General features: G+C 40.7%; 1 protein-coding gene across 20 annotated transcripts in view; it reads left to right on the forward strand.

Moving 5' to 3' along the window:
- BICD1 (BICD cargo adaptor 1) overlaps window positions 1–25,573 on the forward strand; it is a 141,661-nt gene that overhangs the window by 109,236 nt on the left and 6,852 nt on the right. For 3 of the 20 annotated variants that reach the window (XM_081878861.1, XM_081878866.1, XM_081878869.1), the window contains exons 8-9: window positions 699–906; window positions 10,370–10,724. In XM_081878861.1, the coding sequence (XP_081734987.1) occupies window positions 699–906; window positions 10,370–10,724 (563 nt within the window). Of the gene's footprint in view, window positions 1–698; window positions 1,017–2,227; window positions 2,428–5,133; window positions 5,245–10,369; window positions 10,725–12,332; window positions 12,386–25,573 lie in introns of those variants that run through there. The other 17 variants (XM_081878857.1, XM_081878859.1, XM_081878862.1 and 14 more) reach the window with 13 other exon arrangements.

A 25,573-nucleotide genomic window follows, 5' to 3' on the forward strand; every position in this document is an offset into this window, starting at 1 on the left:
CCTCCAGCTCATTATTAATACTATGACATAATGTCTTGGCTCTGTTAGGAATATTTCTACTTGGCCTGGGGTCATGTCCATTTTTTATTTACATTGCAATATACATTACATTAATTTAATTTAATTTCCTTAAGCAAGTCCCGCCACACCTTCCACCTTTCCAGCAGATCAGATAAATGTTAGTAGCAGCATATATAAGTTTCAGAGCAAGTAAGAGATGGGAAACTGAGGAAATAGTTTTCTTCAATGTCTTAGGCCTATCCACACTTGTGCTTGTTGCATGATTTCAAGCCGTGGGACTGAGAGGGTTTTTCACTCAAATTGGTTTTGTTCAGTGGGTTTCTTGAAGCCTTTTGCTTGGCTGACCATTTTTGATTGCATATTGTTTTGTTTTTCTCTCTCAATGAATTGAGAATAATTCAGGGCAGGTCCATGTTAGAAATGTCTTATGGCCCATTGACTCAGGCAAATTTAGTACCTTTTTCTGTCATGGAAAAGCATTAAATTGGCCCAGACTGCACATAAATATAGCCAGCAGGCAGCAACATCGGTTACTTTAGACATAGTTTTTCCACCTGCCATGATAACAGGTAATGGCTACATTCTTTATATGTAGCTGGTTCTTGCTGACATTTCTCCATGAGGGACATTCACATAATCTGGAAGACACTTCTCCCTCCCTCTGTCTCTCTCCCCAGGTGTGATGAATACGTAACACAGTTGGATGAGATGCAGAGGCAATTGGCGGCTGCAGAGGATGAGAAGAAGACCTTAAACTCTTTGCTGCGGATGGCTATCCAGCAAAAGCTCGCCCTCACCCAGCGTCTGGAAGACTTAGAGTTTGATCACGAGCAGTCCCGGCGGAGCAAAGGCAAACTTGGAAAGAGCAAGATCGGCAGCCCTAAAGTAAGTGAGGAGGCATCAGCCACCGTGCCAACCATAGACACTTTCCTCCTGCATAGTCAGGGCCCACAGCAACCAAACATACTGGTCAGCAGTGGCACTCAGAGGAAAAGGTATGCATGCAGTCGTCTTTATAGTACAGTGCAGTGGCCTGACTTGAATTAAGGTCATTCACTGAATTGCAAATAATGAATATATTTTGGCTGGGGTCATTGAGAGATGGGGCTGTGTGAAGAAGCGACTTTTCAAAATGTGAAGCCTGGCTAGTAATTCCATCTGCCCATAATATTTTTTTCTTCCTTTTGATATAGTCATAGATCATATTCTGTCAGCATTTCAGCATATTCTGTATGTTTTGAATGTATCTGCTTAATATATAGCAAAAATATACCTCTTGATGGGGCGGGGTGAAGTGGAGGGGCATGTCTAAGAGGCATATCCACATCTAGAGGGAAATGATCCTCTGATAAACTAAGGTGCTTATAAACTTTCCCTTTTCTCTTCATTATTGAAATGTGGGCAAGGAATGTGATTACCCTGATGTGCTTCTCAACACCTGTGTTAAAATGAATAAATGTTCAGTAGCAGATGACTTTTATTCAAACCCAGAAACAAACGCTAGTGGTTTGCAGAGTTGCATATAGTTCTGTGGCTGTCCCACCAACAGTGGGAGGGAGGTCAGGGAGAAGATGGTGGACAAAAGGTCCCCTCCACTTTGTGGGAACAACTTCCACAAACAGTATCTAAACAAGATTCCCCCTGTTCAGAGACTTTTAGGGCAAACTTTCATTGTCTGTGTACTACATGTTCAGCATAAATGTTAAATGCAGATATTATAAATGAAGTGGAAAATATGCATGATGCCTAAATAATAATTAAAAACCTAAATTGGGGGATGAGAATTGGATGAGGGGGCCTGCACAAGATGTGACCCACCAAGCCACACCACCACCATGTATTATGGCCTCAGATTCTTGACAACACTGAAGAAGAGCTCCAAGCAAGCAGCAAAACGAGATTTTATTGACCCTATGGTGGGCCATTGTACATGGCAGGTGATCTATGCTCAGCTTGATGGGTCATGTTGAGCAGCTTGTATTTTCTCTTTCTAAATTTTATAAATGAAGCTTCCCTTTATAGGAAATACGTTTTCCTGTGGGGTGGCAGCAATGATAGGGGTGGTGACAACATGCTGGTTTGCTTTGTGGAGGGTGGTGGTGGTGGGGAAAGGAATGTGATAATGTCATTCAAGGAGCCATGGCTCAGTAATTAAAGTAAAAACTCTTTTGTTTTCGTATGTATTTTTTCTTGGATCTCCTGCAAGACTATTCTCACCTTCCCCTTGTGATCAGAGCCATCCCAGGACTTCAGGGACCCACCTACTGCCTTTATTAAGAACCCCCCCTGATCACACCTCCACAGAATCATTTCTTCTGAGGGGCCCCCCTTCCATGGCCTCCATGAATGAATTCTTCTATGGGCACCGTCTCAGCAAGGAAAAAAGGTTAACCGTGGCCATCCCAGGTAAACATTTTTTCCTTGGGTGCATGTAGTGCAAAATGATTAGCTGAGTATAGGGGGAATCCCCGCCAAACACTGCACATGCAATTTTTAATTAGGGCACATTCTTCCATCTTTTATAGATTTGCATCTTTAGTCTGCCCCAGACTACTCCTACATGATAATCAGTAAAACTGTTCTGGAGTATGTGATTGGAAGATTTCATCCGAAGTGCCCTCTGCTCATTTCAAACAAAATTCTCAGTGGGTCACATTTCCCTCTGGCCCAGGTCAGATAGTCAATCAAGGCTTCAGAAGCAATGCTTTATGAAGCCAGGAAGGCGAGTCTGTGTCAAATACTCTTCCCTTGCCCCCTCCCCTTTGTGCACTGACTTGGGTGCAAAGATCCTGGCTTGTATTAAGCCAGAGCTCCTCTTATACCTGAGCAAGGAAATTCTGGTATGTTAACTAACTAACCATTCCTGTTTGTTAAGCCAGAATTACCATGGTTGGATGTAGCAGGGAACTCAGACTTACTATAAGGTGGGAGAAGAGAAGCAAGGGGAGCAGTGCTGGGACCCAATGGTCATTCACAGCTTCATAATGCATAGATTATGGAGCCTTGAATGATTGCCTGAACTGGGTCATGTTACTGTAGTCAAGATGATAATTTCAACTGGAGTTCTGTTAGTGCCTTGGTTGAGTTTGATCCAGTGTTTCATTTGAAGCCATTTGATGAAATAATAAACTGGTGAAATGAAACAGCTATGATGATTTGGTTGAACAGTATATTATAATGTATCTCTCAACAGATAGATGCATATATTCAGAGCTAACATGTTGCCTTTTCTTACCATGTGCCAGTTGTGTTTACCCTGCAAGGTACTGATAACATAATTCAAAGAAACCTTCCAAGTGCAGGGGAACTTCTGAATGGTGTGAAATTTTAGGAAAAGTTAGAAGAAAGATAAAACATTATTGAGTTTTGACACAATGTGCACAACCTAACAGAGGTAATTTCAGTGGTTTAACTGCTTAACTGTGTTGGGTTGAGGCCAGGACTTGATCATTTACCCTGGATTTACCACTAGTGTTCCTTTCATGCCCTTGTATGTTGCTTACTGACAGTTTGGCTAACTGGAAACAACATGGAAACAACATGGAAACATTAAGCCTACACAGCGCTGTGTAATGAGAGGCACTTGCAGGTTAAAAGCTCTCGGTGGTATCCAACAAAATAGTTCTGTTAGTGCAAGGATTTCTTCTTGCAATATGGAACTTCCCTTCCTTCTTTTCTCCCCAGATCTTGCCCCCTCTCCAGATCTGCTCAGGAGGTCTGGGGGAACTCCCAGAGCAGAATGGGGCATGCAGGGAAAGGAGAGGAGAGGGATCAGTTCCATTGCACAGCCAAAAGTCCTTGCAGTAGCAGAAATACATAGCTGGATAGTGCCCTTCATCTGCAACCTTGTGCTACTGTTGTAGATGGAATAGCTTGTTTACATATACTGTAGGAAATGGCATTTTTCACAAAGAAAGTATTTGAAATAGTATCCTGTGGAATTGAAGTCTGTTTCTTGGAGAATCATAATGATTACTTAGAATCATTATGTGAAAGTTGAGGGGGGAAATACATAAAGCAATGCCATGCCTCCTATTAGTAAAAGGAGAGTAGCTTTGTTTTTCAGTCTGAAACCAGCTGTAGTGGGGAGAAGCCCTTTGGCCTGTTGATATACATTCTGGGGTGCAAAACTCTTCTTATAATGTCGCTTCTGATCACCCTTGCCTGCTTCTACAAAACCATCTCTAAGCTCAGAAGCATGGAAGAATAGCCTCCAAAGCTTAAGAGAAGCAAAGGCTTTATTTTTAGAGGAGGAGTACAGTAGTTTCCACTGTAACAAAATCACAGACTTAAAGCAAATGTATTTGTCAGAAATTTCAAAAACATTTTAGGTCAGCTCCCTGACCCAGTGCTTGTGATTTATGTGGTAATAATGTGTAAAGGACAGCAAGATATTTGTAAATCTTGAAGCAGTTTTTTCTACAAGCCAAACCAAATTTTCACCAGAAAGATTTAGGAAGCATCTGATTAACTATAAAAACAAAGCATATTGATAACCAGTGTAGGTGTGGCTGAGGACAGGGGCGTTCACCCAAGACCTGCCCCTAACACCCTCGCTCCCCCCCCCTAGTCTAAATGGAGCTTCTACTCAATTTTAGTTGACTGCAAGTCAACTCTGTGTGACTGGGGACTCTGATGAAGCAGGGACCTGAACTGCACAGAGTTATTCTGTTTGCGTTCAAACATTCACAGATAGAAGTCCCATGTAAGTGGGAGACCAAGCAGTGGGGATGGGGTGATGTGCATATGGATGCTGGGGGTGGGGCTTTTGTGCACACCCTGCCCCTGTTCCCAGGTTGCCTGAACACACCTTAAGATACAATAGATTGAGCAGAGACCTCCTTTTTAGGGTACAGCTCACTATCTAAATTCTGCTAGAAAACTAGTTGTTGGTTCTGGTTGCCTAGGGCAGTGTTATATATGGCAAATTATGTCAGATAGATTACTTCAGCTATACACTGGATTTAGGCATGTTGCAAAAATGGCAGGCCAGGATATCACAGTAACGAATTGTGAGAGGCAATCAGAATAAAGTCATTTCCATTCTTGCCTTCATGTCTTCCCTGTACCCTGCTTATTACTTATAATCGCCTCTTTTCTACCTCTCAAAAGTTCGGGCACCAGTGGAACGTTGCAAAAGGCAGGACATCCCTCATGAGGAGCACTTGAGAGGAATTTTCATGGATTTTGCATCTAGGCCCAGTACATGTTACCAAATACAAGGTGGGGGTACTTTTGGTCATTATGCGTAGTTCCTCCACCACTGATAATTACGCTGTTGGAATGTGCTAAAGTTGATCCAAATCTGACATGCTTTTGGTGGAAATGATCTGATATATTTTTAATTCTTTTAAACGGCAGAGTTCTTTTAAATGAAAAAGTTCCTCTTTCCAGCCCCATTGCCCTTCCAATAATACGAACTTGCACTCTGCCTTTTGACTTAGATACTTCATTATCATCTATTAGAATAAATGTTTATCTTTTTTTATTTGTCTTTTAACTGCAACTCCAAAAGAGCCTTACTTAGAGTAGGCTCATTTACATTAATGGTCATGACTAACTTAGATCTATTAATTTCAATCGGTCTACTGTAAGGAAAAAATTACTTGAATACAACCCATTGTAAAAACAGAAATATAAATTTTCTAATAAAACCAGTAGACGCTTAACTAAAAATGAAGATGACACACCCAGACTTTTTGTTATCACCAAACAAAAATAAGTTTGCTTCTAAAATGTAGGCTCAGGCTCAGACAGGTTTCTGGGGGACTCTTGTGAGAGCTCCCACTGAAAATACCTTCTTAAGCGCTTTATGTTCTGAATTAGAAATATATAAGGTAACTTCCGATACCGGCAGATTTTTCCTGCTCTTTTTCTAGTTACACGTAAGAGCAGTCAAGAGCAGATAGAAAAGTGAATGAAAGCAGCAGGAGTGACATCCTTGTTCCTTCATGCCAGAAAAGGTGCTTGTAAGCAACAACAGTTCTCTCATTTTATAGAGTGCAGAGCAGTATGAGACTGAAAGGAGTGCAGTCACAGGTGCTTCTAGTATCTGTTGGAGCCAACAGTCAGTCAGAGAGTTTAAAACATGTGAAGTTCAATTCAGGAAGCATATCTTATTGAGATTATTAATACTGTGCATGTGGAAGCTGCTGGATGAACAAAAACTGACTCTTGTATTGAAATAAAAATTCTCCAGTCTAAAAATATGGTTCAAAAGCTTTACACACAGGACTTAATTTCAAAATAACTTTAAACAATAAAATTACATTCAGTTAGTTCCGTATTTCTTATACTGGTCTCAGCATAAGGCATAATAGATTACTTGTTTTCTGTGCTAAAATCAAAGCTCTGTCTCTTCACCAATGCAGCCTCAGGCTGTTTGCTGGAAACTGAGAGAAAACACATCTGTTCTCTGTGCTACATGTTATGTCTTTCAGGTCAGCTCCTACCCCCTGCTTCAAAAAAAATACTAATTCAATCTTCTCCCATCCCAGCTGCCATTTGACCCCAAAGGTGCTGTATGCTGACCTATGCACAATCCTATTATATGTACTTAGAAGTACATCCTACCGTGTTCTGTGAGGCTTACTGCCTTGTAAGTTCAGCCTTCATTTTTTGAGAAAATGCATTTCTAGACCTTTCAACAACAACCAACCACCAATGTGTCACGGGAATGAGTTAAAATTGAATATCATAATTCACACCATGCAGAACTATAGTACTGCAGAACTATAGTCCATAATTCAGTTTAATTTTATTTTTTACAATGATTTTTAACCAAATAATGTCTCAAACTTAAAAATATAACTGGAAGAAGAGTTAATATAACTACAAGAAAAGGAAAAGGGTCTAGTATTAGTGTTTAGTTACTCTTCTTTCTTCCATTTATGAATTTTACTGAAAGGTCTTTTTAAAATATTGAAAGTCCCTTTTAAACTATGTGCAGTTTCTTAAATAAAAATGCTGCATCTTTTAGGTCTGGTGCATCAGATACAGTTGGCGGAATCTATCTGATGCATATTTTTGTAATATATTCTTAGGCAGCAGGTGCTGACTTGCTTGGTGCTACGTTTTGAAATACCATTTCACATTTTAAAAGAACATTTAAAATGTTTGGTACTGCATGAAATTAGATTTTTGTTTTATTTCAAGTGCTAGAGGTGCAGTGGCACATCAAAGTAACTGAAAGTGCAATCCTATATGCTTGCTATGCCAGGAAAGAGGATATGCTGCTGCATTAGTGGAACAGCTGCCATATCCTAAGCATGCTAACTCTGGGAGGGGAGGGGAAAACACACAAAATACACAAATGGTACAAAAACAACAGACATATCCCCAGTGCTCCTAGAAACATGACCAGTGTCGACCAGGAAGAGGTGAGCCAGCAACAATGGCAATATGTTTTCCATGCATGAAGGGAACAAAGCCATGTTGCCATGGCCCCAACATGGAAGAAGCACAGAGAATAAGGTAGTGTCCACAGATACAGCCAGAGAAATTCTGTGCTGTGGTCCTCAAAGCAGACAGAAACACACCCAGGAGTTCACTGGTTTAATTCCACACAAAGAGCAAATCATTAACTTCACCCCATCCTCATCCCAAGTGGAGGAAAGAAATAAAACTACCAGACTCCAAATCCTTGAAATGAAATATGTTGTAGGTGTGACACATATTGAAATAAATTATTTCTCAAGAGCAGGATTTGCTATAGCATTTCATGAACTTGGTAATAAATAATTGCTGCCAAAATAGAACAAAAAGTGTAAGGCTTGGACTAAACTTAATTGCAAGCCCTTGGTTTCCTCTTTGTTTTGTTTTGCCTTTGCCTGCCAGTGGTGCTTTCCTGTTTTTGTGCTTGGTATTCTGCAAAGTTGGAACAAGCATGCTGTAATTCAAAACCACACAGATTTCCACCCCCCTTGTTCCTGGTGGGCATCATTTAGTGAAAATGTGATGGCCAGTACAATTGCATAGACACACCAACAAAGGTTCACTTGCTTCCTGGGGCAGTAACTCAATACCCCAATCAAAATACATTTACAGACAGCTTATACACACCATTTTGGTGGGAAGGTCCAGGATAGCATAGAGGGAGGCAGGTGGGCAAGTGGGCAACGAGCATTCAGCTCATGAGCATTTTGCCAAGGAAGTGCTCTGCCTAAGCTAGGAACCACACAGGAGCATGCTTCCTTTCCCTTCCACCAATGGGTTTCAGGGGAGTGAAGCATAGGATGTGGAGCCAAATGTACACATTGCTGCATAAGGGCAGGTGGTTACAGCACACTTACCTTTGGCACACAGAAAGACATATGTCCTGATTCATTGTGAGGCCCGTGCCCAAGAGAGGGCAACTGCCCAAGCAAGATGGAGTTCCATAAGCTTGGGTTTTGGAATAGACAGGAAACTCCAGTGCTAACAGACCCACATATGTATCTTGGGGGGGGGGGGTTCCATCGGTATACTTTTCCATAGCAGAGGCACATTGTGTGTTCTATTAGCATAGTGGGGTTTTGCCAAATCATAAAGCTGCTTAGCCAGAGGATGTTGAGTACCAGATTGCACTCTTGAAGCTTCATCAGAAAATACCATAGTCCTGGTTGTTTTGTACGTTGGGGAATTGTATAATATTGTCTGTTGCATTCTTCGGCCTCCCTGTGTTTTCACTGAACTTGATTACATCTCTTCTTTCAGTTGAAAAATCAGCTTTAGATGGATCAGATTTAAATCATGTGATATTTTAAAAGCTAAAAAAAAATACTTAAGAGGACATTTAAAAATAAAATGTTTTTTTGAAAGTGCTCCAGATCTGAGAGCTAGCTTGATATAAGCTAATATCCTTTTCTATGGATGTTTATGCTGGAGTTCAGTTGTCACTGGAAGAGATGCTCCAAAGAAGATGACACTAAATAAGCATTGATCATTCCTAGCACACTGTGAAGTGCTGTACTTAACAAATATTTCATATTTATCTGCTGGGACTGACTTAGTAATACTTATGTGTGCTCCAAATGTTCTAAAAGCATCATTGGGAAAGAAGGTGAATACCTATTGTTCCTTCCTTTCATTTAACAATAAATTTGGAAAGTGTTCCAAAACAAGATGGCTTTAGTGAGTAGGTTTCTTCTTCTCCCCATCCTTACACCCAGTGATGGTAATTTGGGGTGCAATTATATGCTTTAAAGATCTGTTTCATCTGTGACATTTTTTGTATGTGGAAAGCAGCTCCATTTTAGAACCTTTCTAGCCACATGAGAGTTTGACAGTTTGTGCTGATGTTTTCAAAACCAGAGGCTACTAGGACTTCTGCTAGTCAGAGAATAACCTTTTTTCCATCAGGACAGGTCTTCAGTTTCTTAGCCTTATGTTCTTAAAAAGTATCCCCATCCCTACTTATTTATGAGCCCTACTTATTTATGAGTTATTTATGAGTTTCACTTCCAAAGAAAGAAATAAAAAGCACATATAAGTGAGGAGGATACAACAGAACAAAGCATGGAAGTAATTTTATGTTCCCACCTAATGTCACAATCCACCTGATAGTTAACTTGCACAAACCCCACTGGAATGAATGCAACCTGTACAAAAACATAGCATTTCTTCCAATAGAGCTCATGCAGGAGAAGTTCCCATCTAGAATCAAGGGCTTTATTTATTCACAGCACATACAGAATTCTGTGCTCCTCTCCTCTCTGGTCCAACTTAGCCCCCCTGAGAATCCCATGCATATCTAGGGCTCAAAAACCATACAGCACAACTGCTGTGCTACAATAGTTGGTAGAATACTGGATGGAATTCAGTGTTGCACTCTTATTAACCTTCCATCTGCACAAGCATTCCAGCTTGCCAGGTGGAATAATTGCCTGTCTCCTTCCCCTGCTTGTTGCTCTGGGGTTCTTCTGAATCCTCCCCCAGCCTATTTCAAGGGGTAGGAGAACAGAGGGGTGGGAGGGTAAAGCCACATTAATAATAAAAATACTAATTTTATTATTTATACCCCACCCATCTAACTGAGTTTCCCCAGCAACTCTGGGTGGCTTACAGCTGAAGGCCTTGCACCAAAATGCCACTGGTGGGGTGCGTTAGGTGAATTCCATCCCATATTTCTTATTGCAGCTGATCTAGCTGTTATCAATTCAGATTGGAATCTGTTCCAGTTCAGGGGAGCGGGGAGAGATTCAGACTGGTATTGTATTTAGCTCAGGTTTAGTTCCTGAGATTATTTAAATGACTATTCCTAAAATGTTGTTTTGAATGCATCTCCATTGTTTATCAATAATCTATGCAAATATGAAAGGGTTAAATCCTATACTTTAAATTTATGGGCAAGTGTCGACCACTGTTTCAGCTCAGCGCAGTCACTTCTTCCCTGAAATACCGTAGTGGGGCTGATCTGGAGCAGCTATATGTTTTGGCACCTGCTGCTGATGTCAGATGTGGAGGCCAAGGACTCAGAGACCAACCTGAAGACGGGCGAAGAGATGAGGAACAGCAGACTGGTGTGAACGGGGAGACAGATTCACCAAGAAGCAGCCAGTTGAAAAGGCCAGAATCGAGAGAGGGAACAGGGGAAGAGAGGCTGTCCGGACAGGATAGAGCAAAAGACACATCACGAAGGAGACAGAGTTGCACCGAAAAGGGAGAGACTGCAGAAGCTTTGGAAAGAGCCAGGCAAGGTCAGAGAGGACAGCTCCAGGAAGGAGGTAGGGTCAAAGGAACTGGGAGAAAAAAGACTGAGGGAGGGGAGAGATCCGAGCCTATTGAAAAGGGGAGAGGGCATACTAGAGGAAGAGAAAAGCCCGGGGGGAGTATAAAGTCAATGGCCAGTGGGAAAAATATACAGGCCTACTAAGAATCTATGATTAGAAGCCAGCTGGAATTGACATAGGACTTGCACCATATGGAGGGTCACGTTCCTCAACCCTTAAACAAGGATTAGTGCCATGGTCAAAAGGAGCAGCAGGCTTTGGGCACAGCTGGGTTGGTGGAGCATCAGAAAAGAGGCATCACATAGGAGCACGCAAAGCTCAGGCTCACAGCAGCGAGATCTTGTCACTTACACTAAATCATAGTTCAATGCAGGAATGGGGAACCTTTTTCAGCCTGAGGTCCACGCTCACTTTTGGGCAATGTTGCAGGGGACAAGTACCAGTATCTGATGGGGCCAGATACAAAAGTGGGAGGAGAAATGCATGCAAATTTACTTTTGTGCAGTAGGCTAGTTTCTACCCCAAAACTTATCTGTCTTCCATTTATGCAAGAAAGAGACGTTATCGGAGGCAGAAACACTTGGTTTGAAGCAGAGGCAGTAGAGGTGTGTGGCTTGGGAGGCGGAACAGGCTGCAGAGAATCCTAGAGTTCTGAGATTCCCAACAGTTGGTTTAGTGCAAACTCTCCCAGTGGAACAAGCGGAAGTATGATGTCTTCTGCAGAAGTACGATCTATGTGTTTGGTTCTAAATTTACGGAATGTTGCAAGATTGTGGTGGTACATTTTTAGTTATCCAATTGGCTTGTTGGCCTTTCATAAGGGACCAGCTCCATGGACTGCTCCGTGTAACTTACAGTGTCCAGAATCTAAAGAACTGCACAATAACTTCCACATGTCCAACTGTGAAACAATAGTCCCATGCTACATAATTGCTGTTTTAATATTTTTCTGATTATTCAAGAGAGTACAATGACTCTTACAAAAATGACACGTGTTTTAGAGTGTGTTGGCATAGGCAGGTTGCTGAACCATTGCTCAAGATCCATTGGTTCTCTGACCTACAAACTTGGATTAGCATATCTAATCCCTTCTTGTACAAATCAAAGGAAGCTTTTATTGCAGTTCCCTCTATGGACATTTGTCATAACAATAGCTAACGGCTGCTGAGGAAATTAAGGAAATGTTCCACAGTTGTTTGTGACATGGCATGGATGTGTGTGTAAGTCAAGAAAGAAAAGTTTAAAACTCCCTCCAGGTGCTGTGTATTCAAATCCTCTTGGATTCTGGTCAATAAATGAAGGATAATTGTGGTGATAAACCACAGATCCCATTTTTTAAAAATATCTATATTTAAAAATTCAGTAATTCTTCTGAAAACAATAATGGCCAAATGAAGGGGGTGGGGAACACTACCAGGCTTTGGCTTTCTGTAGAGTATGGTTTAATATACAAATAGTAACTTGATTCTTGTAGCAAAAAAAGAAAAAAGAAGAAGAAAAATCCTTCCAGTAGTACCTTAGAGACCAACTAAGTTTGTCATTGGTATGAGCTTTCGTGTGCATGCACACTTCTTCAGATTCTTGTAGTCTGATGTTTCCTAGGTATGATCCCATCTCTCCCGCACATCATTTTGAAATGAATTGCAAGCAATTCTGTTTGAACATTGGAGCAACCAAATGCAGATGGATGAAAATTATTATCAGGCAGATTGCAACCCTTTTGTATTCTACATCCAACCAATTCATTCTATGCTGCTCTGAAAAGAAAACAGATGCTTCTTATAGAACAGGGATGGGGAAAACTGTTGCCCTGCAGATGACTGGACTACAGTGACCACTGGCTGTGTTGACCAGGGCTGATTCAAGATGGAATTTAACAACATCTGGAGGGTACAGGCTCCCCAGCCCTGTTATAGCACCTAGTATAATAATAACTTAATTTTTCTCTGCACTTTTCACATATCAAGTCTTATCCTGTGTTTGTCTCATTATTATTTTAGATCTGCCATATTTGAGATGCTCATTGAATAAAACCAATAAGCATTACATGTGCATATATATTCATTCCAGCTGTGGTACAAGTCCTTGTGAAAGCTAATTCAAAATGGTGGGGGGGGGGAGTTTGCTAAGGGCCTTTCTTGGTTTTAACTTGTTATCAACCCAGCAAAACATACTTTTACCTCTTGGTGCCACTGCTTTGTGCTTTTTCCTCTGGTCTGGTTATGTTTCCAAGCACTACAGACAAGACTGAAGGCATACATTTCATGCTGAGCAATATGATTTAATAGTTGTGATGACACAAATTCACTGCTGTGCTTTGTTTATTACTTTCTCTCCCAAATTTTCATCTTGAGTTTTATACAACAGGATCACCTTATTAAAACCATTTCTTTTACTGACAAGCAAGCCATGTGTACCTTCTGCCAAAGCTCGCTAAATAAAACAGCTGGAAAGTATTGAAGCAGAATACATGCATAAATATATCATAATTATATATCATAATTTGCTACTAGCAATTGTGAGCACACTAACAGATAGAGTAGACCATAGCTAAAATAAATTTAAAAATGCATTCTTCTCGAAGTTGGTCTTTACAGGTTCCAACCTTAGCCTAGTTTATCAGTAATGTGGTTGCCTCTTAAAAATGAACCCACATGGATATAGCTTCAATCCGAGTACTGTGGGTATAGTTGCAAGCTGTGTCAATCAGCTCTCCACAAGGAGGCACCAGTTTCAGCCATACTACAGCAATCTTTGGCATGTTGTTGTACTGTAACCTCAATCATCTGTTGTTTACAACACTTGTTGGCATCTTTTAGGAATTCTTAGCACAAACCCTTGATATATTTAGGTTCCTGCTGCCCCCAGAACGGTTTGATGAGATTTTTTTGTGTGTAACCTACTTTTTCCATTCCATGTGAGCACACTGCATTGTGCTGGACATTTGAGAAGGCAGGCGTATCAATCAGTAATGATGGCTGATTCACACAAGTTGACTTGGTGAATGGCTGCCCCCTTTTCTTTTGCATCCCGGATTGCAGAGTGCATGTGCCAAGCTCGTTGTGCAAGCCAATTGTATTGAAATTTCATGCGAGCCTTTTCACCCAGGAGTATGTCTGCCTGCATTTTGCAGAGGATTTTGGGGTGCATTTGTGGGGAACTAGTGTGGCTTGTGGAGCTTACTGATAGCCCTGCATGAATTTAATGTGCACCACAGAATTCAGCTTAACTGCTTCCCAATCACAACTATTCCCCATGCTGATGGGGCTTTGAGGAGCGACAGGGCCACTTCTGCATCCACAGCTGTACTGCTCACAATGAGCATTTTGGAAGGTTGGGGAGGATCTGGGTCTGATGCTGTATTGTTTTTAAATGCTGTATTGTTTTTAACACTTGATTGGGAGCCGCCCAGAGTGGCTGGGGAAACTCAGACAGATGGGCGGGATATAAATTTCTTCTTCTTCTTCTTCTTCTTCTTCTTCTTCTTCTTCTTCTTCTTCTTAAGCAGCTTGGGATCCAGTGGATCCTGGGTTTATTAGCTGTTGCATAATATTATTTACAACATAACTGCCTCTCCTAATATGACCAGCTAATAATAACATCAAGATTAATGGAATCTCTGTACTGTTATGCAGTATGTAATATATTCCAGGAATGCCTTTTGGTTGTGCCTTTAAACTCTTGATCCAGTGCCCATTGATATTTTAAATTGAATGTGCCCAGCAGATTATGTTTCACTTCAGACTGTTGCCATGTCGAATGATATCAAAATCAAGATGCTTACAAGATCTTTTCCTACTGAAGTATGGAAATTATATGCCACATTTTTAATATGAGCATGTGCACTCCTAGTGCTAAATGTTTTTTGCTGTGTACTGTATAAGGCAATGAAAAAATCATTTTTTAAAAAAATCTTCTCTGTCTGTTACTTCACTAACCTGTTGACCTGCTGGCTAGACTGTCAGTAGATTTAGTGAGGAATGATTAAAACAGTATATTTTATCTGACTTTTTTTCAAATTCTTAAAAATATATCATGATTATATTTTAACTACAGGGTTTCACAATTATTCTTTGTATACATGTATTTGTTACATTTTGTAGAAGTGTAATAGAAATGCACGAATACACTACAGATAGACTACTTTTAACTGTCACTTGCTTTTGAGCAAGGCGTTCTGTCAGTTCTGTAAGTGAGCTATAAATCTCTAATAGAAGCCTTATCTGTTGTAAAGAGTAGAAATTGAGAAGATGTTTGATTTTGTTTTGCATTTTAATGAGAAACTAATTCACACTTCTCAAACCATTCCCCAAACCAAAATTACATTTGCACACACCCAAATTCTACAGTGAAGTTATCCAACCAATATAAATGTATTGGGGAAAATCTGCATAAAATTTGCATATATTAGGGGAAGAATATCCCAAAACGCTTTATATATGGGGAAATTGCTTGTAAAAATGTGTATATTAGTCAACAATGCATACGAACATGTGTTTAGTAGGATAAATTTACACGAAAAGGCAGATTTCCCCCCAAGAAAATTAGCGGGGGAACCTGTGTGGAAATGTGCAGCAGTATATTTAAGACTAGAAAAATGAGAAACTTAGAGAAATGAAATTGACAAATTCTTTCATCCCTAGCTGAGGCATATGAAATCTATAGCCCTCCAGATGTTGTTTGACTTCAAATTCCATCCAACATGGCCAGATGTCAGGGATGTTGGGAGCTGGAGGACATCATCTTGAGGGCCACAGCTTTCCCATCCCTGAAGTAGAGCTCTGTATCTCAATCTCCATATCTTGGGGCAGAGAATTTCATAAGTTAAATATGCATGACAGGGCCAGTACCAGACTGTGGGAGCATAATCTGGCTGTTGCTCCCTTGCTCCTCCTAGCTGTGGACAGCAGCACCCTCGTCTCGACCCATTATTAAATAACATAAACCATAAAAACCATAAAACATCGGGCACTGCAAATATGTTAAACCACGGTCGCGTCTCCTAAAAATTATTTGTTGCATATGATTGAATAGCAGGGGGCTCTCAGGTAGAATGTGCCAGCTTAAATGTCCGAATCACCTTTGCAACTGACCACTATTTTATCTAGTTCTTTTCTCCTGATCTTCTTAGCTGCCAACACATATAGTGCTACTTTATAAGTTACGAAGTAATCAGTATCACTCAGCAGCCATTTCATCCTTTCCACCCTGTTCGAGTGTGTTCTGTTCGTAAACAGGGGTTTTATAAATTGGTCTCTTGGTTCTATATATAGCGGGCATTGCAATAAATAGTGGTACAGATCCTGAAGCCGAGGCTCCAATACTTTGGCCACCTCATGAGAAGAGAAGACTCCCTGGAAAAGACCCTGATGCTGGGAAAGATTGAGGGCACAAAGAGAAGGGGACGGCAGAGGACGAGATGGTTGGACAGTGTTCTCGAAGCTACCAGCATGAGTTTGACCAAACTGCGGGAGGCAGTGGAAGACAGGAGTGCCTGGCGTGCTCTGGTCCATGGGGTCACAAAGAGTCGGACATGACTAAATGACTAAACAACAACAGGTCCTCTACACAAGGTTGCCCACACAGACAAAGTCTCTCCTTGTACTGTACTTTGCCATACCGACCATCCACCACCGCTGAGTGCATCAATTGGAATCGTAATTCTGTAAAAGCGATTCTTAGTGCAGCAAGTGGAAGCTTTGTCAGATATCTAGCTTGGATGTGCTGCATTTTGATAAGTGGGAACCATGATGAACTTTTGGTAGCGGCAATTGTGGTTAAATCCCTTTCATTATTAGATGGATAGATAGATAGATTTATATACAGCCGTTCATCTGAAGATCACAGCGTGGACGCCACTGCCCACATTCCTTTTCCTCCTCTCCAACACCATGGTGATGATTCTCTGGTACCTTGGCTCTGAGAAAGGACCACAGGCCCTTCATCAAAGCTAGACATTTGATCTTAGGGAGACAGTTAAAAGGCTGAACTGCTGCTTGATAGCTGTGATGGACTGGAGGGGCAGAACAAGTTGAAACTTAAACCTGGCAAAACAGAAGGACTGCTAGTGAGTAGACAATATGTCTTATACAGCCTGATTGGAAGGGAGTTGGATTCCCTATGATTAGGTGTGTAGTTTGGGGATGCTCCTTGATCCACCGCTCTTGCCAGATGTGCAGGTGGCAAGGGGTGCCTTTTCCCAGGTTTGGCTGGTTGGTCAAACACGACCATTGCCTGAGAAAGTCAGATCTTGCCATGGTCATTCCCTAGTGAGCCCTAGGGACTTCAGATTGGTCTATTATAATGCTTTGTATGTGAGGCCACCCTTGAAAAACTGTTTGGAAATTGCAGTGAGTAGGAAATGCTGGAATCAGAATGATAACGAGTACTAGGCAATTTGATTCCATCAACCTGGTTCTGCATCAGGCCCAGACCTTGGTAATATGGTGTCCCACCCCAGCCCTTGTGCTCCCTTCCCAAAGCCAGGTCGGCGAGGACTTTGGGAAGGAGGTGTGAGGGCTCTAGCACCCTGCCAGAGCCCCCACGCCTCCTTCTGGAAGCAAATGCTTACTAGGTTTTAGAAAAGAGACGGGAAGGCTAGGCGGGGGACGGACTTGTTGAGTTGCCCTAAATCTGCTTCTGTCTGCATATTCCACAGTGATAGTTGATTTGTTTCCAGTCTCAATTCAAAGCACTAGTGTTAACTTTTAAAGCTTTACTTGTTTAAGGCATGGGTACCTTAAAGACAGGTTCTTCTGTGTGTTGCTCCCTGCGTGCTCTGAGAGTCATCTATGGCCCCACTCCAGGTTTCTCAACCTCATGAGGAAAGGCTGGTGACATCAGAGTGGAGGGTTTTTTTCTGTAGTGATGCTCCCCCTGGTAAGGAATGTCTTGCCAGATGAGTTGTAGGTCCCATCACTATTCTGTTTTATATGACTAGTAAAGAAACAACTTTTTAAATGGGCCTTCAGCTGACCCCCCCACCAGTTTATTTTGGTTTTTATTTTGATGACTCCTTTGGAATTGTTACGTTTTTTGGTTAATCAACTTGAATTTGTGCTTAGGCTTAGGTTCAGCTTGGAGTTTGTTGTTTGTTTTATATTGCTCTATCATTTGTTTTGTCTGTCACCTTCAGTTTCCTTGGAAAATTAGGCAGTCTATAAGTTTCTTTTCAAAACTCATTTTTAAAAAAGTGAAAAGCTCTAAATGCTTGCCCTGACAGGGAGGGTGCTCCAACCCCTACCTCCATTTTGGCAGCTATTTTATGTACCTTTTCAAAGTCTTTTTGATATCATAGAATCATTGAGTTCCCTTGATCTGGACACGATGCTTCTGTTGATGCAGCCTAAAATAGCATTAGCTTTTTTTGCTGCTGCATTACACCATTGACTCATGATAAGCTTGTGGTCCACTAAGACCCCTAGATCCTTTTCACCTGTACTACTAGTAAGCAAGGTGTTCCCCATCTTATATTTGTGTAGCTGTTTCTCCCTGCCTAAGTTCAGAACCTCACATTTGCCCCTATTTAAACTCTTATTGTTAGCTTGGGCCCAGTGCTGCAATCTGTTAAGGTCATCTTGAATCCCGTTTCTGCCTTCTATGACATTAGCTACCTTTCCTAGGCCTGACATATGGAATGTTCCAAGTATGCCTGATATTTTAGGTAGACTGACAATTGTGTAAGTTGATAACCATAGCAGAGTGGAGCTTGTCACGTAGGCATAGTGGTATCTGCTGAAATGGTACATTGGTAATGCAACAGCTGATAAGAAAGAATGAATGAAAACTGCAGGCACGATACTGCAGAATGTAACTAATCACAGTGTGCTGCGCCATAAGTTATCTCTCGAGTCCCACCATTTTTTGGTGGACTGGGGATCCTGCTGCAGCAGTAATAAATATTAACCTCCTGGGTGCTCTTCCTTTATGGATTGGTCTCAGTCTATTTGTAACAGTTGCATCTAAAAATGAACTTGGCAGTGTGGAGTTTTCCCACAACAGTGTCGTGTGCATGTTTGATGAGCATCTCCTCAATTCCTTTATGCAAGTCACTTATAAAGATGTTGAACAATAATGGGCCCAGGACAAAACCCTGTGGCACCCCACTTGCCACTTTCCCCCATGATTATCAGGTACCATTAGTAAGCACTCTTTAGGCATAGTCAACATACGACCTCAAACAGCCTTCCCTCCCTCAAAGGATCATCTTGTAGGTCAGAGAAATAGGAAAACAGAAGCAAGGCCAGGTAGTAGAAAACAAGGCTGACTTTTTCTTTAGGGGTCTATTTGCAAAGAGTCCTTCCTGCCCCCACCATGCAAGGGAAGTGAGGGACCCCAGAACAAAAATAGGGAACAACTTCTAAAGACTTTAGAAATAGTCCAGCCCCTTACCCAAAGAACACCCAAAATGTAATACATGGAAATGGGTTGTACATGGAAATGCTCCATTATGTTTCTGCAACATATTTACAAGTCTGTCACTCAGAAATTTGAATAAAGCATGCTAATTGCTTTCCCAGGCTTGCTGGAGCCTTCTGTTGAATTGGTGAACACCTTGGGGTCAGAGCTAGTTGACAAAGATTGGCCCTTATTCAAATACATTATTCACTTTTGACGGGTCTTCCTGAGTGATTTGCAAGTGTAAAGCTTTGTTGTGGAGGAATGATGTTATCAAGAACTTCCTGCTACCTGTTCGGAGGGGTCTCAGAGCTAAACTGGAGGCTCACTCTTGCTCTTTGTATTTGCCTGGTTCATGTTTTATCTGTACAACTATTTCAAGGCACATTTATCTACATGTACCCCAATTTTGTGTAACAGGATCTTTTACTCCCAAAATGCATTATTGTTCTTATACAACTTATTTTGAGCAGCAACATGGTAAGTGAAGTTGATTCTCTTAGTTGGAGATGCTTCTAGAGTCTGCAGGATCCTTGTCTCTTTGGCAATTATGGAACCCAAGGTAAACCGGTTTAGTTGGGTACCTAGTTACGCAAGCTTTACGCCAGAGGTTTTCCTCTTCCTATCACTTAATTTGGGCAAGACTTTCTCTTTTTAAAGGAAGCTTTCTTATCTTTAATAGCTTCCTTTATCCTGTTAGCCCACACACAGACATCCTATTAGAACTGTTTGCATCTTTCACAATTTTTGGTTCATATTTTATAACCATCATCCTGACTTCCTGAAATGAAGCCATGTTTTGCTTTGAATCTCATTTAAGATTACAGTGCAACTGTAGACTAAGATACATTTGATAGTTTAAGAGAAATTTTCTGCACCACTTTTGATTTTCAGGCTACTCATATTTTGTTAAATCTATTCACATGATCATTCACCAGAGTTCAAAGAAACATTGTCCAGTTTTGAAGTCACATTCTCTTGTGTTGTCTTGAGTGTGCAAGCAGAAGAAATGGGAACCATTTGCTTCTAGATTTAAAGTGACTGATTTGTTATTACATCCCAACAAGGAAAATTGTGGTTAGCCTGAACTATGGTTTATTGAAATAAACCTATATCAAAGTATGATTTCTGAACCTGGCTTGTTCCAATAAACTAAAGTTTAAACTAACAGAGAAATAATGAAATGTTAGTAACTAGTTCTGAGAGAACTTCATTCTTTATGAACAATTGGTTTTCTGAACTGCTGAGGAAACAGTGAAGCCCTCCTGTTCTCTATCACTTTCTGTCAACAATGACAACAACTTACTTATACCCTACCCATCTGACTGGGTTGCCCCAGGCACTCTGGGTGGCTTCCAATGTAATAAAAACACAGTAAAACCTCAAACATTAAAAATTTCCCAATATAGGACTGCCTTCAGATGTCTTTGGAAGGTTGTGTAGTTGTTTATTTGTTTGATGTCCGGTGGGAGGTTGTTCCACAGGGCAGGTGCCACTACCGAGAATGTAGCACCCTGCTTGTGGTTAACGCTTAGCTGGAATGAAATATTCAACGCAGCAATAGAGAAATTAAAATAGTAATTTATTTGTCAGACAAATAAATGAGAGGCACAGTGGTACATGGTTACCAAGCTCTGGCCTGGCCTCCTGCCATTCTGGCCAGCACTTATATTTCCTTAATCCAGCCCCCTTGCTCCTCCTTTGGCTGCCTCTGTCCAATCAGCCTAGTTGAAATTCCTATTGGCTGTTTGCTAGAACCAATCACAAAAGATACACCCATTTCCTTTCGCCCTTTTATGGGACACAAAGAGCTATCTATAAATGACAAATAAGTAGTAATATATCTTACATGTGTCTCAACAAGGAATCTTAATTACCAGCTCACCTCTTGCCCTCCTTGCCCTATTGCCTTCCAAAACAAATGGTTAATCTTAAATTTTTATCTTCAACAGATGTCAAGGATCTTGAGTTCACATCAACATTGAAAGATCTCCTTCATTTGAAGGTTTCTAAACAAAAAGGCCTGACAACCATATATCAGGAGCGCCCGATGGCGTCTCCTGTCTGGCAGGAGGCTGGGCTCATTTGCCCTTCTGGTCTCCTATTGCAATATGACTCTATGAAATAAGAATCTAGCATTTCTTAAATCCTTTGCATAATTACATTTAAGCTAATATATTTCATACATTATCATAGGTAGCCTTTTAAAAGGAAAAGAAATCTTAAAAGGATCTCAGTTTAAGAAAGAAACAGCTTTAGAAAAGACTTTCCCAAAAATGCTCTCTTTCTTCCAGCCAGACCAGTTGCTTTTCTTTTCCATTTGCTCTTGGCCTTTTAACCTTAGGAAGAAGATATGGCTCATTTTACTGGGAGGCACATGGTATTATTTTTCTATTTACCCATTCTTAATTTTATGTTTTCTCAGCCTTTTTTTATCTTCTGTAACATGCAAGGTCAGTGTCCTCGCTCTCAGCCTGTAATTCCCTTTTTTTACGACTTTGAGAATTGTTTTCTGCTATAAATCAGGGGGCCCCCTTGTCTAGGAGAAAAAACATTGCCAAGGTTTTTTAGTCTTCTGCCTGGCATGAAACATTTGAAAATCTTTAAGCTCATTTTAAAATTCAGGCCCTGATCAAAATATAGAAGCTTTGATAAAAATGCAGGCTTATGATTAGATGCCTCAAGAAGACCCTCTGCCTGGCTCCCCGTAACTTCACTTCCCACAGTGAGGGAACCTCCAGAAGGGCTTGGAACTGAACCACAGTGTCTGTGCTGGATAATGGGGGTGGAGACTCTCCTTCAGGTATACTTTATGTATATTATTGAAACATCTATTTCTGGCAAGAAAAAAAAGAGGAGAAACCTGAAATCTGGGGAGGAAAAAATGCAGTAGTGGATTATCTGAGCCTTAAATTTTTACTTAATTTTGTGTGAAAATACATCCTGAGTCTTGAACAAAGGGCATTATAAAATCATCGGGGAAGAAAGATTTTACATGCATGGAGCAGAAGCAGGGCAGAAGCAAATTTAATTTTAGTGCTGCCAGCCTCAATCAGCCATAAGCAGAGGTCTAGTCTAGTGTCTAGAAAGGCAGATAATTTAAGGAGCCTCCGAAACAGATAATTAAAGCAAGGAGACCAATATACCCTACAGGGAGTGCCACATATCCCCCCCACCCAGCATAATTGGAAATTCTGACCTGGGGGAAATATTCCTTCCATTTTGCAATGAACAAATTGCTTTTACAGAATTGTCCAATGACTTCTGCTTCTTCTGAGCTTCAAAAACAAGGCAGTAATTCTAGCACCTGCAGATACCTTGCTGAATGAGTGATGCACAAAGTACAGAACTCTGAAGATCATAGGTCAGTTTGGGAGTCAACACACTAAGACTGACACATAAGCACTTTCCCATGTCTTTGAAGTGTAACATGAGAAATACTTTTCACTAACTGGAGGCTTGCGTTCATCGTCTGATGTTACATTAAAGACTACACCCTCAGTCTTAATACAACTATGCAGTGACAGCCTGGTTCTCCAGCACCATTTCTGCTGAGTGCTGCCTTTGTGACCATGGTTTTGCATTAATATCTTCCCTCCCCCTTCCAAGTAATATTCTATACAGATTTTAATGCAATCATCATGGTTCAAATCAATACAGTTTGCACTATGAGAGAAGAGCGAAACTAATTTACAAGAGGACTCCAGCTTCCTACAAGAAGATTGAAAAAGGCATTTTCTGTTCCTGCATAGCGTAATTTATTCTGGGGGAGCAAGAACAGTTTAATTCATGCTAGTAGCAAATACTGCTGCATTGACATAGTGTTATCAGCAGTGTAACAAACAGTGCCTGAGCAATGAGGTCAGCTTCTGAGGCACTCATGTCACTGTACTTCTCTGTTGTTGCACCAAGCTTACGGAATGCCCTTCAAGAGAAGTTCTGTGTGGCCCCAGCTATATTTGCTTTTGGGTAGATAGTAAAAACACATCTCTTTATGTGCTACATTTTAATAACAGTCTGCTGGGGGCTATTTTTTATTTTTTGAATTCCTGACTTATTGCTGATGGCTCCTAAATTGTTTGTTTTAATATTTGTAATTGTTTTATTGTTGATGAGGTTTATATTGTTACGTGCTTTGAGTATTTTTTAAAAAAACAAAGAAGTGTGACAAGTGATCAGGCATATATCCAAACAACAGAGATTTGTCCAGATGAATAAGCTTGCACTCACATCTGCAAGATGTGTTGATGGTCACAAGGTTGGGTCTTGGGGGAAAGATGAAACAGCTATGAGCTGTGATTTGTCAATAGAACCTCAATGTATGGAGACTGTGTGTGTGTGTAAGAATGTAAGATGCAGGGGAGAAACAAGGGATGAAGGATATACCTTTCATGACCTCTTTGTAGCGCCCAGAGATATTGTCCAGAATGCTAGACCAGATGGACCTTTGATCGAGCACCACTCTCTCTAATAACAAACATAGGTGGTTGAGTGCAGATGGGATTTTAGCCAAAATAGGGCCATTGAAAAACAAATGCGAGGTCTCTGGATGCTGTAGTGAACTCCGAAAGTACACAGAAATACAAAATGTTTGTTAAACCTTGAAGGGACGTTCTCTTTCTGTGGCATTATGGGAAACACTGTTTCTTTTCTGTGGCATTCTGGGAACTATTGCTAGCTTCTTTTCTTTGGCTTTCTGGAAAGTCTCAAGTCTTCCTTATAATCTTTCTCTCCTTGCTTCTCTCCTTCCTGCACACTGTGCAAAGCTGTTCCAGGCACCAAAACTTTGCCCCCTAAATTCCATTCCCCTCTCCCTCAGTTCACCTCAAGTTCACAATGACCTGTTCTTCTTCAATGCATAATTGATTATGTGCTTTAATGTTATGATCATAACATTAGTAATTGCTTTAGTCATATTATAATCAATCTTTAGTTATAAGTTGATTAGGAGCTTTCATACCTGTCTAGCTTCACCTCGTTTCTCAGCCTTTGAATTATTGAAGATTAATGATCATATGTAATCCCGCCTTGTACCCGCCTTATATTTATGTTAACCAACCAGCAATGAGTTTCTTTGTCTCTGTATTAACCAATCAGCTGCAGGCACACTTGTGCCAATGTGTGTGTTATTCAATAAAGGAAGGCGCCCGGGGCGAAATGCAAAGGAGACGCTCTCTAAACACCACCTACTCGTCTGTCTTGATTCTCCATTCCTACAAAACCTCACAAAGGGAATGCTCCTCCCAAAACAGCCCAGTGCAGTCTGAGCATGCTTAGTAGCCTCTAGGACAGGCTTCCTCAACCTCGGCCCTCCAGATGTTTTTGGCCTACTACTCCCATGATCCCTAGCTAGCAGGACCAGTGGTCAGGGATGATGGGAATTGTAGTCTCAAAACATCTGGAGAGAACACAAGTAGAGACTTAATATCACAAAACACACAGCAAAGATAATCCTGGAAATATAGGCTGTAAACCCTTTAAAATGTGCCCTTCCAGTGAGTCCCAAAATATCCATTTTAAAAGCTCTTTCCAAGCTATGCTACATACTAGTTTCAGAATCCAAGCTGGTCTTAAACAAAATAAGGCTTTTTAAAACCTTGCTCAGAACTCCTCTCATAGTGAAATCCACATTTTTTGGGGGGGGGGGGGGAGAGAGAGAGAACAAAGGCTTGGTAATCCAGTTCTTCTCAAGCTGATGACATAGGCTAAGCCTGGCAGGACAGTTTACTCTAGGTTTTTAACCCCTTCATTCACTAATTAGATTAATACATGCTAGAGCTATATGAAGCTTGCACCCTACAAAACCAACACTATAATATGGCTCCATATGGGGTAGATAGAGAAGCATATAGCATTTTAAAATTTAATATTTTGCTGACAGCAAAATGAAAGCTTATCCATTTCTCAGATAATACACATTATTTGTATAGGCGGCTTTAATGCTTTTGTGCCTTATGGTCATAAGGGCAGAGAACACCTTGTGATAACCAGGAAATTAATGGTTACATTGCTGGAGCGAGAAATAAAAAGAAGGAAAACATTCTGAAGCCAGTAATAGGTGACAGGGTTAAATTAAGACCTAATGTTAACAGATGCATCTTTGCTGAGTTTTATTTTCCTATACTAGACTCGAACCCATTTAACATAGGACAGAATATTTCAAAGGGCAAGGAGTTTTGAAATGACTTGAGCTCTATTTAAAAGATTGAAATGAGAGGATGATAATATATGTAGAACTAAATAATATTAGGGGTGGTGTCTGCTAACTTGGTATAATGCAGGAACCCCACCTTCTCTTACTTTTGCTCTCGTTTAATATAGCTAAGATGTATAAAATAATTTCTTCCCACATGGAACAGGATTTTTTTAAAAAACATTTCTTATATAATAGTTATTATTAACATTCATCATTTATCTAGAATATTAAATTTGTAAACTTCCCAAAT

Source organism: Podarcis erhardii (genome assembly GCF_964252035.2).
Source record: "Podarcis erhardii genome assembly, chromosome: 10".
In the NCBI taxonomy this organism is placed as follows: domain Eukaryota; kingdom Metazoa; phylum Chordata; class Lepidosauria; order Squamata; family Lacertidae; genus Podarcis; species Podarcis erhardii.